At 42.6% G+C, this 19,091-nt stretch overlaps 1 protein-coding gene across 1 annotated transcript in view; it reads left to right on the forward strand.

Annotated features, from left to right (window-relative positions):
- The first annotated feature begins 2,177 nt into the window (after nt 1–2,177).
- Nucleotides 2,178–19,091, forward strand: part of map3k10 (mitogen-activated protein kinase kinase kinase 10) — a 34,439-nt gene continuing 17,525 nt past the window's right edge. The window contains exon 1 of the mRNA XM_022767525.1: nt 2,178–4,553. Within this exon, the coding sequence (XP_022623246.1) occupies nt 3,551–4,553 (1,003 nt within the window). The 5' untranslated portion in view covers nt 2,178–3,550. The remainder of the gene's footprint in view (nt 4,554–19,091) is intronic.

A 19,091-nucleotide genomic window follows, 5' to 3' on the forward strand; every position in this document is an offset into this window, starting at 1 on the left:
TATTGTGTTGTATAATCGGGTAACATTTCCCTTAAATGTAAATACAGTGAAGAAAACTAGACTATGGGAAACCAGGGAGTAACAAGTAGGTATTTTAAAGAAAGGAAAAAATTATACCCTAAAAATTTTGTACATAGGGGTGGGCAGTCCTGAAAATCCCACAAAATCTGGTGACATGTCCTCCAGTTGTTACTCCCTGTTCCCATATTGTTTTCTTCCATTGTACCTAGGAAGCAGTATATGTATTAATTGACTGACACAACACAATTACTCAGTACATTGCAGGTTGTATTATAAAGTATTACTAAAACAAAATCCATCAACATCTTGTGTCTGTACTCAGGTTGCACAAAACCCTCAACCATGTCATTTAATGGCATTTTCTCAGAGAACCCAATCTTATGCAATATCAAGGAAATGATCATATTTTCCCCTCACTCTGTGCTCTCCTTGCCTAAAAGCAAACCCCAAGTAACATTTTTGCAGGTTTGTGCTAATTCTAGTCTTAATAGACAACCCCAGCTCCTTTCAGGGTAATTGTTTCATTTAAGAATAATATTAGATTCACTGTTCTTGAACAAAATGAGGCTCAAACTGCCAAAGTGTCTTTGAGCAACACACTGAATCCCTGCCAGCTTCAGGGCTGGTGTTCTCTCACTAACCTTTAGTCACTGACCATGTGGACAAGAAAAAAGAAGCTAAATGTTCCAGTGAGAATATAAAATACGACTCTTTTATCACTTTACATTACATTATAATGTATTATTGTCCATTCGCACAGGGAAGAAGTACTCAGATATTCAACTTCAGTAAAAGCAGTAATACCTCAGTGTAGAAATACTCTGCTATTAAAATTTTACTTTAGTAAAAGTAAAAAGGTTTTGGGACACAAATATACTTAAGGTACCAGAAGTGAAACTATATATTGTGCAGAATGCCGCATTTCTAAACAGTATATTATATTATTGGACTATAATTATTTATTCTATAATGTGTACATCACTTTATATATGCCTGCTGCAAGGTAGCCTCGGGATCATTTAAGTCTTACCTAAATCTATAATACATCATAATTTATTTATAGGTAAGGATTTGTATTATTAATCTGAATTGACAAAGTAATTAAAGATATCAAATAAATGTAGTGGAGCAGAAGTGTAAAGTAGCAGAAAATTGTACCTCAAAAAGTACCTCAAATTTGTATTTAAGTAGAGTACTTGAGTAAGTGTACTTGGTTACCTTCCACCACCGCTCAGCCTTTTCCTTAATATCGTTAATTATTTAGTTATATCAGCTGCCAGAATGATGTAGGTCAGCAGGAGATCCCTTGGAGACTACATTACCCACAGTGCAGCAGCACACCCTCACCACTAGCACAGCCTAGTCTCGTTCCAACAGACTGAGGCGTCCTTGTCTCCGCCCTGCACGCTGAGCTGCTCCCTAGATCTGCACACATGTGCTGGGGCTAAGTGCTTGGACAGTCTGAATGCCACAGCCATCCCCGTAATTTGTACATCAGTGAAAGAAGTAGCACTTGTCCCCACGTATGGGAACGGCATCCCGGTGTATTTGGATGCAAAGTCAGCCCACAGACTGACAGCTCGGTGCTCGAAATGTCACGTCTTTGAGGAGGAAAAGCCTGTTTGAATACGATGGACGTCTGGACAGCTGGCTGAGCAGCAACGACAGGGACTCCCGAGAGCGTTTCAATTTGTCGCCAAATTGGGTTACAGTCCTTGATGGTCCTTCTTACTCGGATGCAACCACACGCCCCTGCGATGATGTCGGTGGATATTGCTGCCCTCAGTGTCCGGGTTAGGTTATAGTAAACGGTAAATGTTAACGTATTAAAATAAAGCTGTTTAGGCTGTTTGGGGCGGAAGACGCAAGCTGGGACGGGATACCTACAAGATTATGTGCGCATAATAAATAACATTTTTATTATTATTATTGTTATTATTATTATTATTATTTTTTTATTATTATTATTATTATTATTATTATGGAGAGGAGGTGTCAGTCTATTGATAAAGGCAACATGGAGCCGCAGTGGATCTCTTCATCGCATTATTTCATCTCGTCCACTCGGGTCAGTGATAGCCTACTGTAATGCAGCAATGCCTCCATGCAAGCCTTCGTTGACAATATTTTCTACCTTATTGGCACCGTGTGATTGTTGCTGCCTTTCTTGAGGGAGTCGCGGACATTTAAAACTCTCACCTTCGCTACAACACTATCGATTGATGATCTGAAACTAGCGTGCGTGCTGAGAAAGCAGCAGGATAATGATAAATGCTGGCATCCCTTTAATATCTCTGGAGCACAAGAGTTTCTTTTCCCACCGAGGACTCGTCTCCATCACAAATGTAGCCCAGCAGAGGCGACTTGACCAGGCCGCTGCACAGACACGGAGGCGGGTTTGTTGTGTTCAGACTCGGCTGGATGCTGAACATGGTGCCACTTTACAGCTCTGTATTGAATACCTGCTGCCCTGCCGTCAGCTTGTTTCTGTAATTCCCCAGCTGTCTTAAAATGGACGGGGCCTTTTTGGTAAAGGCTATTCAGGGACTCTGAACCGGCTCATGAGTGGCCATGCATGTAGGATTTAGCCTGGACCGGCTTGTTGGGATGTAGGGCGAATATCCGCGGATATTTCCAAACGCAATATAGAAGAGAAAACAGCTCATATTCATGGGGATGGCTGGCAGGGGAGATGCGTCTACAGTGGGCTGGATGAGAAATAATGAGGACCCCTGCTCAGAGGATTTCACTCAGCTCAAACATTATTGGCACCTTAAATAGTCTGTTCCATACTGAAATTAATCTGACAATCAGTTGTGGTTTTTATTAACAACTGTGGATGTCTCTATAGCTTTGTAGTCAAGACATTAGTTCTCAATGGGATGATATTAAGTACAGAAGAGGATATGTATTTATTAGCTCAGGAGATTCAAAACTATAAAGGCATCACAGGCCCAGATTTTGCTTTTGTTAAATTTGTGTGAACAGCAATGTAGGGGTAATTCATAATAAGTATGTAACTGTTTTATTAATTGTAGGCAGAAATTGAGATCCCAGAGAGGGAAATAATGTCGGATGGATTTAATTTCACAGTTCATTCTCTGATCAGGAACTCATCAGACTGAAGTGATCTTTACAAAAGATTTCATTAGACCTGCTGCTTCTTAGATAAACCCATATTCATGTCTCCTGTGACAGCCTGTGGCAGCTTTTTAAAAGACACAATTGTGGAAACAATCTATTAGGTTTCCAGGGGTTACACTCATTGATTTGCTCTGCTCTTCTGCTCTGATCTGAGAGTCATTGTTTGACCTGATGTACATTGTCCCTGAATGAACTTGCCTTTGGGAATACATGTTACTTACACACTGCGTAGCAACAGCACAGCAGCAACCGGTGACAGGATTTGGCACAGTTTCAACAGCGAGATGTGGTGATGGGGGAGAGCAGTTGCAGCTCTCTGATCCTCTGATCCCCTCTCCCCCCTGCTGGTGGTCGAGGACACCTCGTCTCAGTCAATGGGCCCTGTATGGATTTTGTGCCTGAGTTGACAGAGGGCAGGCCGACAGCGTCAAACAGCAGTCAGGCTGCCATGAACCCATACGGCAGAGCGAGCAGCACAGCAGCCCCCCTGTCCTGCACCAGCTGTGGGGGCTGCTGCTCCCCGCCTCCCCCTTGCCTAATCCCGCCTGGGCCCCCCTCCTCTACTACCTCCTCCTCCTCCATGCCCCCGAATATGACCCCTCCGCCGCCGATGTTTCCGGCTCCGGTTGTGCAGGTGGAGAATGGCAGCAGCTGGAACTCCTCCACCATCTCTTCCTCCGGCTCCCCAGATTCCCACCCTGGTCACCGCTGTGGGGCCAACAACCCCAACCCCTACTGGACGGCAGTGTTTGACTATGAGGCCACAGCAGATGAGGAGTTAACCCTGCGGCGTGGGGACCTTCTTGAGGTTCTCTCCAAAGACTCAAAAGTGTCTGGGGATGAGGGTTGGTGGACAGGCAAGATCCAGGACAAGGTGGGTATCTTTCCAAGTAACTACGTCACGAGGGGGGACGCTGCCAGCTACCAGCAGCTGACCGCAGGAGGGCTGGTGGCAGGTGGGGTGGGTGAATGCCCCTTGGAGATAGACTTCTCAGAACTGCTCCTGGAGGAAGTGATAGGAGCTGGTGGGTTTGGAAAAGTATACAAAGGAGTGTGGCGGGGAGAGGAAGTAGCAGTAAAGGCTGCAAGGCAGGACCCTGATGAGGATATCAGTGCCACAGCAGAGAGCGTGCGGCAGGAGGCCAGGCTGTTCTGGATGCTCCGGCACCCCAACATAATCGCACTCCGTGGGGTCTGCCTGCGGGAGCCCAACCTGTGCCTGGTGATGGAGTATGCCAGAGGAGGGGCTCTGAACCGGGCCCTGGCTGGAAAGAAGGTTCCCCCGAGGGTTCTGGTGAACTGGGCTGTTCAGATTGCCACGGGGATGGACTACCTACACAACCAGGCATTTGTACCTATCATCCACAGAGACCTTAAGTCCAGCAATAGTAAGTACCCCAACCAAGTGTCATTTATCTTCTCTGTAAATAAGTAAAACGTATGATAAGATCTGACTCTTGCAGTTTTACAAAAACTGAAGAGGAGTTGTTTTGGGGGGTGAAGCACATACTGTAAGGTCAAGGGTCAGATGGTCTTCTTTAACAAACTTAAACCAGTTTTATTTGTAAAATATACAATAATTTGGACAAAACACAAGAGCTGAGCAGAGCTGAGACACTCCAGGTGTACACCATACAATGTTTTGGTCTGAGCTGGGTTTTTGTCAGGCCAGAAACATTTGTAATTGTAACACCCCAAATTTCTCAGCATAGGGTCCACGTACCTAAAAATTTTCACCTCTCAGCCACAACTCATGGTAATCATCAGCTGATAAGATCTTCTCTGTTGTCATGAAGATGTTTCAGTCATTATCACATGGCTTAAATGTGGACACATGATTAAGTACTATCATTAGGTAGACTGTTTACACATTACAATTTCCAAGGTCAGTACCTTGAACCTTTAAGCTCACACAGCTCACATAGGTTTCATCTACTGTAAATGGAGCTGACTAGTTGGGGTCAAACATCGGGTACAGATGTGAGGGAGCGCATAAATATGAAGCTATAATCAGGAGGCAGTTAGCGTAGTTTAGCACAAAGACTGGAAACAAGTGGAAAGCTAGCCTGGTTCTGTCCAAAGGAGACAAAATCCACCTACCAGTGTGTGTAAAGCTCTCTGACTAATATGTTATGTCTTGATTATTTGATTCATACAAAAACCAAAGTGTAAAAACGTCACATTTTGGTTTTACGGTGGGTTATGTGCTGGATTATTCACTGGCATGGTGCAGTTGTTTCCTGGAGTCTAATATCTTAGTGAGCTTTAGAGGTGCTGGGAGAACATTTTGTAACCTTTTGGACAGTCAGACAAGCTGTTCCCCCCAGTTTCCAGTCTTTATGCTAAGATGAAATAACTGCCTCCTGGCTATAGCTCCATATTTTCCATACAGATATGAAAGTGATGTCACTTCTCATTTAACTACTGGCAAGATAGAGAATAAGTGTTATTTCCCAAAATGTCAAAGTATTTATTTAAAACGGAAAAATCTCAAACAGCATAAATCAATAATTTATAGTAAACTCAGATAAGAGTAATACCTTACACTTGTAACAAACGCATTGATAAACAATTGCAAATACTGCAATATATTGCTATATTGATGCATTGCCTCACTTCTAAAAGGGGCCTGCTGTGGTGTAGATGCTTTATTTGCAGTCACAACTGTTACTTGGTCTGTACAGTTATGGACTGCCATATATGAGAAATCCATTGGGACAAATAAAGTGGACAGTTGTTAATGTACAAACATTAGGCCTTCTCCTAATCATTTTATGGCACTGCAGAAATGTGATTATCAAGTGTTGTCATTGCATTCCAGTGTACAATGTGAGCTTTTAGTAGGGCTGACAGTGCATGGGAAACTTAAATTGAACACAGCAGGGAGGCTTAAGTCCTGGAGAACTGGTCTCCCTCTGCCATCTTTTCCCTGTCATCTCTCTCTGCACCTCCTCCTGCCTTTCCTCCTCTTCCTCCTCTTTCCTCCCCTCTTCAAGGAGAGCAGTTCTGCTCTGCAACTCACTGTGCTATTTTTGGTCCTTTGTGCTACTTGCTGTTTAAAGACGCAGTTGCAGTTGTTGGTGCATCAAAGAAATAATACACAGCAGGCATCTTAAGTGCATTTGTATGTGTGTGTGTGTGTGTGTGTGTGTGTGTGTGTGTGTGTGTGTGTGTGTGTGTGTGTGTGTGTGTGTGTGTGTGTGTGTGTGTGTGTATACATGCAGGTCAGACTATGTGTGTTTATCACAAGTGACATGAGTGATGGGGGAGGGAGTGTACAAATATGGGTGGAGTATGCAGGATGCTGACTAAAGGCTTTTTTAAAGAGGGAGACAGCAGAAGAGAGTGTAGCTCAAACACACATGCTGCTGATCATCTGAAATGTCTCCTAATCTTCAATCCTTCTCTTGGTCTTCTTGAGTCTCCCACTTTTCTATCACATCTGACCTTCAAACATGCATACCCCTGTTCCCATCTCTTTACTCTCCCTCCGCCATGTGCGGCTCTAACAGTAACGATGAGGGATCAGATGCGTATTGGACAGCAGAGCCTTGGCAACAACACCATAACGCTGCCTTTCCATGGTGACATGGGCACTGCTTCTGTGTCACTGAGTCATACAGCTGCTAGCCGCTGTCAGCTGCTGAGCAAAATGTCAGTCCCCCAATTTAGAGTATTGTCTGTGTGAAAATAGCAACTGAAGAAATGCAGGAATGTCGCAGGAAGGGCTTGGACCCTTTTTTCCCTCTGAATGATGAATCTTACTGAAAATGTGTGGGTGCTTATCGTTAAGTATGTGATTATATGACTCACGCTCACACTGAGAGAGCTGTTTGCATTAGCCTGGCGATGCCCAGAAGGGGAAAGCATCGGAAGAAAGTGAGACAGAGACAGAGGAGAGAGGTAGTGAGTCAAAAGATTGGGAGAATAACACGGAGGGATAGATCAGGTTGTGGAGAGAAAATAAGCTCGGGGACCAGAGAGGGCATAGATGTATGAAGCGAGAGAGGAGACTGATGGGAAAGAACAAGAGAAGGAGAGCGTGGGGGATAAACAGCGGTTCATCTCAGTTTAGGGTTACACCTCAGCTCATTGTCCAGGTGCGCTGGTCTCAGGTGTCCTCTTCAAACCGCCGACCACTTGGCATCACTGCGGTTACAGAACAGCTCAGGCCCCCGAGCTTCTCCTCTGTCTTCTCCGCTCAGTAAACAATCTTCATTCTCCCACTGAGGAATTCATCTCGGCAAAACGTGACACTGCTGCTCACTGAGTGAACGTGTGTTTGAAGCTTTGCGAACATTTCTTACAACACAGGAGTTTTATTTTTGGCTCACTCAGATACTTTCTTCTAAAATTATCCCATCTCCAGTTGACGTTTTTCAAGGTGTGTCTACGAGCGTGTGTGACTCTGTGTTTTAACCCGCTGAGTGTTGCTGTCGGTCAGACTCACAGTGGCGAGTGAGTGAGGGAGTTTGTGTAATGGGGGATAATCTGATTACCATGACCTCCTTAGAGTGATGTCACAGCATGTTTGTGGGTTGGCAGGTCATTGCCCCCGTGGTCATGCCTTACCATTCACTCTGATCCTGGATCAGCCTCTTGTTTCTCGAAGCATAGGGCACCAGTCCTCCTCGATGGTTCGATTGACATGTGGCATCAAAGCTAGTGGAAAGGATGACAAGATTCAAAGTGCTTTTGATCACTGTAGACATGACAGATGCAGTGCAATGATATAATGAGTATGAGACAAGGTCTGCAATTTTTATCATTGATTAATATGATTATTGTCTTGATGTATCAATTAATTGTATTGTCTATAAAATGGTGAAAAATGTCCAATTTGAAATTGATTGTTTTGCTTTACTAACAGACCTTCAGTTTACTATCATGCAAGACAAAGAAAAGCAGCAAATACTCACATTTGAGAAGCTGGGACCAATGATTTTTAGTTTTTTATTGCTTATAAAATGACTTAAATTATAAATTAATCATCTAAATTGTTGCAGATTAAGTTAATCAATCAACCAATCAATCAATTGACTAATTGTTTCAACTCTTAATTAGACTAGATATTGATTTTGGTTATCATCATATCCTATATATTTTTCATAGTTGTAAGGATAACATATATCATAACAAGTAATAAATGTAATTACATTTACCACAAGTAACTTATGTAGCTGAATGAATGAATGTCAGCATCTTATTAGCGACCATTATCCAAATAACTAATAATTTATTTGAAAACTCTTGTATGTACATTTCCCTTGAAAGCACCACTAGTCACGAGTATAGTGATAGTATTGATATAGAGGTAATAGTGTGATATTTGGCTACACAGACCTACAGTAGTATGTACAGTATGTGTCTGTAGTCTCCTGTGGCTCAGCACCAGTTATGAAGATCGCTGACTGGTTACTTTGTTTACCTTGTTTGAGCATTTTAGCCTTTACTGGACAGTGACAGTAGAGGGATGACGGGATATCTGCGAAAGGGGAGAGAGGGAATAAGCTATGACAAAGGCTGCAGCCAGCACGTCCCTGTAATTGGTTATTTCTGAATCAGTGGATTTGGATTCATTTTGGAGTGCATATTGCACAATTAATTAACAATCAAATCTTGACAAAGTGTTATAGTAACTACAAATTAAACACAGATATCACCTTGCACTGTGCAGTTCATTCTTGACCTTGAAAACAGCAGTTGTCAAAATAGTCTCAAATCAAGGTCTTTATATTTGCTTATTCCGTATCTTTCGACCATATCACAGAGTCCTCATTTAGGTCTGTTGATTCACTTTTAAATCAATATGGGTGAGAAGTCCAGGAGATGTTCGCAGTCGTGTAAATGTTGGAAAATGTACAGCGTCATGGCAACTAAGCAAATTCAGACTGCTTATGAGAACTATGTGATAACGGTCAAAAGTTCCAGAACAAGCGAGTAAGTGGACCTTGAGTTGAGATTATTTTGTCAGCACATCTATTTCATTTCCTCTGCCAGGACATCAAGACTGAGTCATGGTTCCTTTTTAAGTCACTGAGAGTCACTGACACTATAGAGCTTTATAGATGCTGTGAGTCAGCTGCAGGTAAGACAATACAGGTGAACTGATCACGGTAACATCAGCCAGACACAGGCCGGCTCATATCTGTCCCTGTCGCCTGCTGTTAACTATGCCTCACTGTGGAATGTATATTTAATATTTGTCTTTTCCCTTGAGCATGTGTTAGATAACATGTCTCCACCTTAATTCAACAGTTATTAAAACAAATGAATGTCATTATAAGTGGTAGTTTTATGGTCCAACATCAAGGTTTCTGTGATGTTGAACACAAATGCAGAGGCTAATAGACACACACAATAAAGACTGAGTGAGGGTGACATTATCTGCTGTTTTGACTGCTGTAGCTTCAAATGGAAGCCATGTTTACATAGTCAACAATCATCTGAATAGTGGGAGCCCCGTGTCTCGAGGCAGGCTTGCCAAGTATGCTATTTGCCCAGAGTATTTAAATTACAAAGCAAGAAAAGACAAATTGATTGATTGAAACTACCATTTCTTTGGCTTTCTTTTTTTCAGTTAGATGTGGGAAACTAGTGACCATGACATCAACCACAGCACTGCACACAAGTGCTGTAATAGCTACTTAACAGATTAGCAAAGCGAGATATGGCATATAGTCGCTGTCATTGAAAAGCTTGTGTCTGGCTGTTCGTGTGGGAATATAAGAGTGAGTCTGTTGAGGAAAGGATTAGAGTGGTGGCCAGTGCTGCTAATCCCTCAGAGAGACAGAACGGTGGAGGCCGAGACTGTGACTAACTGGACGAGTGCGAGCTAGCAATTGGAGGAATGGGGCACAAATAGAGGAGAAAAGACTGGTATCACATCACAGTCTTTTAAACTGAGGTGTGAAAGTTTTAATAGACATGGATTTGAGGACATGCATGTAGGGCATTTACGGGTATGACTTTTGCAGACTTTTTTCCTATTAATTAAGGGTGCAAGGTTTGTTTCAGATTTCACAACAAAGTCAAAGGTTTTTTTACTAAAATTTTCTTTTACTAGAATTAAAATTCAGTGTAAATGACTGTATTATTGCTACACCAGCCTTACTTAACATCGTGTTTTGTAAAATCATTTTCACTGATAGAGACCTGGAGCTGGTTGCACTAGCTTAGTAATAATGTAGGTGTACTAAGTGGAGATTTATATTGCCTTCAAATGGAACTCATGAGCTCGTGGTTATGACGTGGTAAGTCGTGTACACGGTATCCTTGGTGTTCTAGTGGTTAAGCCGTGAGAATGCCGGTTATAGGGAGCGGCAACATGGACGCCAAAAGACTCCTCATTATCATGCCTCACTTCTTTCCAAGAAATGTTGACTCAGTCACTGGGAGCAACGGCTCCTTGTCCCAGTAAAAATTCATGTCAGCATCTACAAAAACTAAATGACAATAAAAGTGAATCAGATCACACAACGTGAAACACTTGGCTCAATGTGACGTGCGTAAAGTAGCGTTACAGCCACTTATACTAAGTTACTTTGACAGAGACATCTCCATGACCTAAGTTAAACCAATGATTATAGTAATGTTGTGGAAACATACAGTTTTACTGCATGTAGCCATTACTTATAGCTAAAAATAACATTAGCTTATACTAATGTTACTGTTGGCATCAAGAAGCCACAGACGCTAACAATTTAGCAACCTGGCAGGCAAGTAATGCAGGGAATACAAAGACATAATGAAAAAGGAAAAGGTGAGGCCGTTTAAAATCAACATTTTCCTCAGACGTATTACGAAGAAAATGTCAGCAAACACGACATCATCACGTCATTCAGATGGACTCTTCTGGTGAACCTTGTGACCCCATTTGAATGCAGCATTAGGCATTGATAAATAATTATGGGTTGCGCAAAACAAACAACTTCTTAGATTAATTGTGATTAAATATTTACACTCAGCTAACTGCAAGGTTTAACTGTTATGTAGCTACCTGTCCCAGCTGACAAAGCTATCGTCAGCTTTTTCAGTAGGTAAATGTACCTCTTATTACAAAATGTTATGTAAATGACTTTTGACTAATCGACCAATTGTTTTAAAACCCAGGGCAAAACAACTCAGTTATGTGCTGTTTGTACCACCTGAAGGCAACAAGCTTATGGATATATTTTTTATGAACTGGCAGCCCGTGTCTTAGCTAGATTTTGGCAGCTGGACAGCAGGAAGATACAGTGTGAGAATATTTGAATCAGTTTGAAGCTTTATAAGGAGAAACTTGAACCGCAGAATCTAATTTCTGTGTGTTACTGGACATGTTTGCAAGCTCGGTGCATGTTCAGTGAGTATGTAGGCCTGTGTGCGTATGGAGGTCGAACAACAGGACATGTTGGCGCTAGGGCAGAGAACTCACACTCCTACTACCACACACACACAGACACGCACTCATGTAAATGCTGCAACAGAGCAACAATGACCCCATTCTCACACAGCAGCCCAAGACGAGAGCAGGACTCACAATGGCAGGAGTCACTGCAGGGGGGATGGGGGGGGTGAAGGATGGGAGATAGAGGCAGCGAAGGGCGACTGTAGGCTGTGAATGACAGAGCAGAGAGATGGGTGGAAGCAAGGCAGGATGGGTAAAGGAGGGAATGCAGCGGCTGTAGAGAAACCCCTGGAGGCTCAGCTGGGAAAGGGAATGGAGAGATGGACGGAGGAGGGAGGGAGGGAGGGAGGGATGAAGGCAGGATGAGGAGAAGTGTAAGGCCAGTTTGAGAGGAGGTCAAACCATTCTTCTTTCTCAACCAGCTACAGATTAAGGCTAACATCCATGATGGACTGTAGGCTGCAGTTTTTCACTATCTGTGTCTGTCTGTACTGTGTAAGCCTCATTATACCAATACAGTCAATTTATATAACAATTGTAACCATATGAAGACCAGCATGTGTAGGGTTTGTAAAAGGTAATGATCTGACCATGATAAATAAATCTTTTTAATTACAACCTGAGTCATAATAGATGTAGTATACAGTGTGTAGTGTTTCCAAACCATGTTGTGCTTTACATCAAGTCAATTTATGTAAATTAGTGTTTGTATGTGTATATAGAAATTATAAATGCCAATCTAAATTTGTTCTGGTGATATTGAGTGACCCACAAAAATTAGCTAGTGTCCTCATTGTCTTCAGTAGCAGCTAGTCCACCACTAGTCCAGAGTGAAATATCTCAACAATTATATAATGGATTGCTATGAAATTTGGTACAGATATTCATGGTCGCGAGAGGATTAATCTTATTAACCTACTTTGGTGTTTTCCTGATCTCACCTCTAGTGCCACCAGCAGGTTTTGTAAAATATGTAAAACAACAAAATATGTCCACAACGATTAGATAGATTTCCACGAACTTTGGTTTAGACATTCATGAGTTTTGTGTGCCCTGCCCACATGGACGTATAAGACAACAAAAAAAACAGACCATCTTTCTTTCTACATCGGGAAGAGTTGACACTGAGCTTCATAAATAGTGCACTATAATCTGTTTTGAAAAATGAAAAATGAAGCAATCATACAAAACAAAGATTTCACCTTACTGAGCTGTTTGTAAGTTTTTCTATTGCTACATAGCCAACAATAGCATTAACAGTTGTTTAATTACCAGTCTAGAAGAAATATTGTGAGTTAAGCATCAAACTTCATTCCTTTACTTGGCTGTCTCCATTGGAGGAAAGCTAACCAGCTAGCTCCAGCTCTGTTGTCCCATCTCATCACTTTCTGATACAGAGTTACTGTAGCGTCCAGGCTGCCTAGTGTTTATTAGCAAATGTTAGCATGCTATCATGCCGAACCAAGAAAATGAACATGATAAACATTATATCTGCTAAACATCAGCATCTTACCATAGACACTGAGCGCATGTTAGCATGCTGATATTGGGAATTGGCTCAAAGTGCAGCCTGACAGAGCTGCTAGTGTGGCTATAGACTCTTAGTCTCCCAAAAGCATTTAAGTCACCCAAATGCAATGGTAAAAAGCAGCCACCAAAAAACACCCAGCAATATTGTTTTATGGTTTTCTGGGAGTGATTTGTTGCTGCATTTTTGTTATCTTGGCAATATCCATTTAGACTAGACATCTCATGTCATGGTGAGATTCAGTATCTCCACTGCAGCTCTGACTGAGTTTGTTTCAGACATGAAATGTTTGTAAAAATCAGATTTTGGTGTCAGTCGCTCATGATCAATTTGCAAGTACTTACCTACGTTTTAAATTCACAATATTATTCTGAGAACTGCATCAGCAGGGAGAAAACCTGAAAGATACAGAGCTCTTTGACGCCCCAATAGGCAAGAATTCAGTGCTGTGATCTCCATTTACTTACAATCTACACCCAAATACAACAAGTTTATCCAGCTTTCGGGGGGATTGTCCAAAGGGATTCGGGGAAATGAGTAACTGTAGTTGACTGACGAGGCATGTTGTGGGATGGAGGGGACATTTCAGTACTTGATCAGAAACTAACTCCAGTAAAACAGTGTATGAGAGCGTGGATTGTTAGAAGGACTTTGGACCGTGCTCAGCTCTGGCACCGTGTGAACTCGGCCACACTGCTAACAGATGTTTGAATCGCCTCGCTGTCAGAGGCGAACGCTACTGAATTTCACTCTGTCTCAGTGAGTGAGAGACAGAGGGAGAGCTTCAGTGACACAGCTAAACCAAACAGTGACACCAGTCAATAGCTGCATGATTGCTAATGAATACACATGAATGCGCTCACACACACACACACATACACACACATTACGATTATTTTCTCCACTGGTCAATAAAAAGTTGATTTGAAGCCAGTTAACAGTGATGACTCCCTGCTCTCTTTATTGCATTGCAGCTCAGACTCCCTGTGGACCTGCCAAGCATACTGACATACATCCTCATGCTGTATGTTGTTGTTGGCTACATTATGAATTGCACAATACAGCTGATAACAGTTTTAGCTATAAACACACCACACTGATGTGGTTCTGCAGGATAGGTACTTTGTGGTTTGATCAAACGCTTCTGATCACTGTTCAAATGTTCATGTTCAAGATCAGATTCAGTCACAATTTGATCTTCAAACTGTATCAAGTACATACAGGGACACAATCAGTGGTGGAAAGTAACTGAGTACATTTACTCAAATACTATACTTAAGAGTAACTTGACTGTTTCCATTTTATGATGCTTTAAACTTTTACTTTACAACATTTGAGAGGGACATACTGTACTTTTCACTTCACTATATTTATATTTTATCTTGAGTTGCTGTACAGAAAATTAGCTCGACCTGTACCAGCTGCAACATTACCATGTAATGCAATATATGTAGAAAATAGCTCATTCTGCAAAGAAGTGCTTGTACAGTAGGTACTTTAAATATATTTTGCTGATGAAGCTTTTACTCTACTCAAGAAACATTTTAAATGCATGAATACCGGTAACACGCAAGTATTTCTACACTGTGCAATTACTACTTTTACTTAAATAAAAGATCTGATTACTTCTTTCCCCGCTGCACGCATTCACACAATTACATGCAAACATGCTGTGCACCAGCGGATCATGTAATTTTTCTGTATTTGCATAAAAAGACAGAAGGCTGGAACATCTTACACCTTCTAGTCAGGAGACAGGCAAACAGTGGTAAACGCCACAGACACAGTGTGTTTCCTCAGCATCGCCTCAAATTCAATTCACCTTTAGTCAGACAGATTGTCTGAGAGGCAACAGCACGGGAGGTTCAACAAGAGGGAAACAACAGAGATCCGCCTTACTGTTTCATCAAGTTCCACCATTGGCAACTTTTCATAGAAAAGAGTCGCCAGTAATGTCTCTGCCTGGCAGAGAGACGAAGCAGCAGACCGCTGGTTAACATGGAGCCTTAATGGGCTGCTTCAGTCACTTTTCAAACTTGTTCCGTTGTCTGACAACAGCAACAGAAAAACATGTAGATGGGAACAGTTTTATAGTCCTGTATATGCGAGCACAGAGAGTAGGAGAGAAGCAAACAGATAAAGGGCTGAAACCGGCTGACACTAGGCTGAATGCAAACGTGATTATGTCAGTTGTTTACAGCAGTTAACAGTTAACTATGTCAACTATAAAAACAATAATAATACATTTTATTTATAAGCGCCTTTCAGGACAGTCAAGGACTCTTTACAGAGTAAATAAAAACATTCAGCATAAACAAGATAGACAATATATTGTATATGTATGTGTGTGTGTGTTTGTGTATATATATATATATGGTCCAGCCATCTACTAGGTTTTGACCCAGTTTTGATGCTGTAGATATCTGTTGACTTTTGGTCTCAGAGGTCAAAGCTTTAAATGAATGTTCTGCAGAAAAATGTGCCTGAATATAAACACAGTGCTGCTTTGTGTTTCTTGCCACCACAGTTACAAAAGCACACAGGGGCAGAGCTATACATTTCAGTAGACATACTGTATAAATACAGTAAAACACACAATTACATTGGCAGCTCCTGGGCTGTTGTATGTTTGGAGGCTGTTGACTCTGCTGTTAGAGGGTCATTGTTGTTTGCCAGCAGCCTGGCACGGAGAGTGGGGAGTCAGGCCAAGCAGAGAAGGCGCTGGGTGTCCCCCGAGCCAAAGGTCCTTCACCCACTTACATAGTGAAGTCAAGTAGAGAGCACTTCAGTCAGACAACGGACAGCACACCGCATGTTTGGAGTGTATGGAGCCATGAATGTAATGCTTAATTCAATGTTTATATTCACTACTGGAGAGATTTGACATGTGAACGTGTTGTCATGTTGTCATGTGGTTGATTCCTACACAACACACAGTACACAGCAGTAACACATAGAGCAATATTTTGCAGTTATGGTATATATAAAAACTATTTTTGGTTTGCAGTTTGCCAAACTAGAGGAGCCACGAAACTTAAAATCTGTCATAAGTCAAAGAAAAAAAGAAAAAAAGCTCAGACCTCACTGCGAATTCCCACACTGTAAGTACTTCTTTCATACCTCAGACACACACACACACACACACACACACACACATGCACATAGAAACACACTCCACGCAAAAAGAGCCGAGAGAAAGCCGCCTCATTTAATACCTCCATCTCTTCTGAGAGAGAGGCTGCCTGGTCACACGAATCTGGCAGCTGCGTTTGTGTGGAGACAAAGTGAATGGCTCCAGGGTGAAACTGTGCCACTGTGCGGCTCAGGATTAGAGCCCTGATGGCCTGTGGTTGTACAAGTAGAGCCAAGCCGGGGTATCGATGACATGGGAGCATACTCACTACAACCTCCATATCAAAGCGTGGAGGAACGGGAAGAAACCCACTGATTGCATAATTTTTTTTTTGCCTTAATTGAGTGTTGTTTATGTACCGCGATGCTATAAATGCAAGCAGAGGTGACAGACAAAAGTCCTCTCTTGGTGAAGCAGTTACTACACTGAAATATATTTTCAAGTTTTAGATAAGAAAACTGAATGGGTTTGATGGAGAAACGTCAGTTTAGTTTTCAAGCTGTCAGTCTGTATTTGTCAGTGTTTGAATTTTTCATACTGTATCTGTAACTATACAGACTTTTCTCTGTGTTTGGAGCGATGTTTTATGTCTTTCTCTGCTCGAAATCTCTTGAGGGATGAGAGAAGAGATGTGTGAAAGAAAGAAAGAACGAAAAATGGAAAGACCTATTGAGATATCTGGTTTGACATCTGGTATGTGCAGCCAGGAAAATTACAAAAGCTCTCCCTCCAGTCATCTCTCTTTACCTCTAGCAGCCCGCATCTTTTCATCCACTCATTATTTCCTGCTTTCTCGTAGTCCTTGGGCCTTTTCTCCTCCATCTCGCTCTATGTTTCTTTCCTTTTCTTCCCTCCTGCACTGACTCTTCCCCCTTTTTTCAGCTGCTTCTACCCAATATTTCATTCTCCTCCTCTGCCCTAATTTCTGCTCTTCCCTCTTGTCATATTTGTCCCTCTCTTGCCTCTTTCCTCCTCTCTCATCTTTTGTCTACCCTCCCCCATTCCTCATCCTCAGACTTCCACCCCCATCACCACCACCTCCCACATTACATACACACAATATACCTCTCAGTTACTCTCTGTTTTTTGACTCCCTCCACCCTTGCGCTGCTTTCCCTGGGTCTCTTCTTCCATTTCTTCTCCCCGGTGTGTTGTGATTGTAGCCAGGCTGGCGACAGCTGCAACAGCAGACAGTCAGGCAGCGGGCGCTGGCGCAGGGAGGGGGGCGAAAGATGGGATGTTGATGGGGGGGGGGCATGCGAAGATGATGAGGCGGTAGGGTTGGAGGGGGTTGTTACGTTTTTGTTGGCAAGGTTTTAATCTTTGCAGTAACAGAAACGAATACATCGAGGCCTGCGGGGTGGGGGGAGTGGTGACTGGCTGCTCAGCATCCCATGGGCCCCAATCTCATCTGTGTTGATGCACCGTCGGCTCGCTGCCATGTCAGTCAAGTTGCTGTATTTGTCACACTGACGTGCTCTCATGCACCAGCAGAGACAGACGGCTGGAACCAGCACTGAGGCGGTGGTGTTGTTCCTAAACAACCAGCCGCTCTCGGAGTGCAGGCCGATAGGTGGGTGCATGGGAGAGGTTGTGGAGGTGTTGGAAGATGCCGGGGGAGGGGCGTCCTGCTGGGGTTTGTTGGAACGTTGGACCTGATTCGCTGACTTGGGGCCGCAGCAGACAGCTGTTCCACCCTGCAGGCTACACCTGTTTCTGGATGAAAGGGAGGAGGAGGAGGAGAGGGAAAAGAGACTGATGAGGGGAAAGAGGTGGTAGAGGTAGAAAGAGGGAAATAAAAACCCTGTCCTGTAGTCATAGAGATAACCAGTTCTAAACACTGTCATACATCCAGAGAAATAATCATCCTTCATGATTACTTACTTTTCTGTGTGAAGTGTTTTCTTCAAATCCTGTAAAAGTGTAAAACATCATGTGGTGCTGTAGAGGAATCAATTAATCTTTCATCATTAACTCGATGTTAAAAAATAAAAGTTTTATTCATTTCAGGTTAATGCACGTCCAGTGACGGTTGATCAGGGAGATCTCTGACCGGTAACTTTATGGTAACTTTCCAAAAACTGATAATCCGACATTTACAGCCTCTTCACGCTGTGATTGGTCGGCTGTGTGGAGGTGAGAGAGGAGCCAGGCTTTAAATTTCTCTCTCTCTCTCTCTCGCTCTTTTATTGGTTATGCAGCTGTTTGTGGCACTTTTTGCATCAACAACTGAGTTCAACACGATAAATGTCCTCTAGTGGAGACTGTCTGAAAATATGCACCATTATACTTATATATTGAAACGCTATCTCTCTCACGGACATCTGTGACGGACAGCTTTTCACTCGGATCAGGTTTTAACACATGGTCGGACAGCACGTCTCACAAACTAGTTCTGACAGCCCATAATCCGGCCCTAGCAAACCCTCCCTCCTTTAAAACACCCGCATATTTCAGACTTGTTGGTGATGCAGAAAAATTGTAGTCCCAAATCCCAAACTGCGATAATCCTGAGGACATCGTGAGTCTTATTTTTCCTCAGACTTGAGAAAGCTCCTTCCAGAGCCGCAGAAGACGTTACACAGATGCTTTCACAGTAAGGGTCTCGCTCCTCATGATGACTGATTCTGATGTGTGAAAATGAAGAAAAAAAAGATTCTCATAGGGGCATGAGGGTTTCTCTTCTCTGAGTCGCCTCCTCTTTCCCAGCATCGTAGCCTTCGTCTGTGACCTCTGCCCTTGTTATCATAACAACAAGTTAATGACACAGCAGGCTGAACTGATCTTTAGCCAAAATAACACCAACAGCGTAAGTTCACTGGTTGAGCTTTATGTGTCCCTCTGTGTTCAGGGTAAGACTGAATAGCTGAGTACCA

This window comes from Seriola dumerili, unplaced genomic scaffold, assembly GCF_002260705.1.
Source record: "Seriola dumerili isolate Sdu_G_001 unplaced genomic scaffold, Sdu_1.0 BDQW01001195.1, whole genome shotgun sequence".
In the NCBI taxonomy this organism is placed as follows: domain Eukaryota; kingdom Metazoa; phylum Chordata; class Actinopteri; order Carangiformes; family Carangidae; genus Seriola; species Seriola dumerili.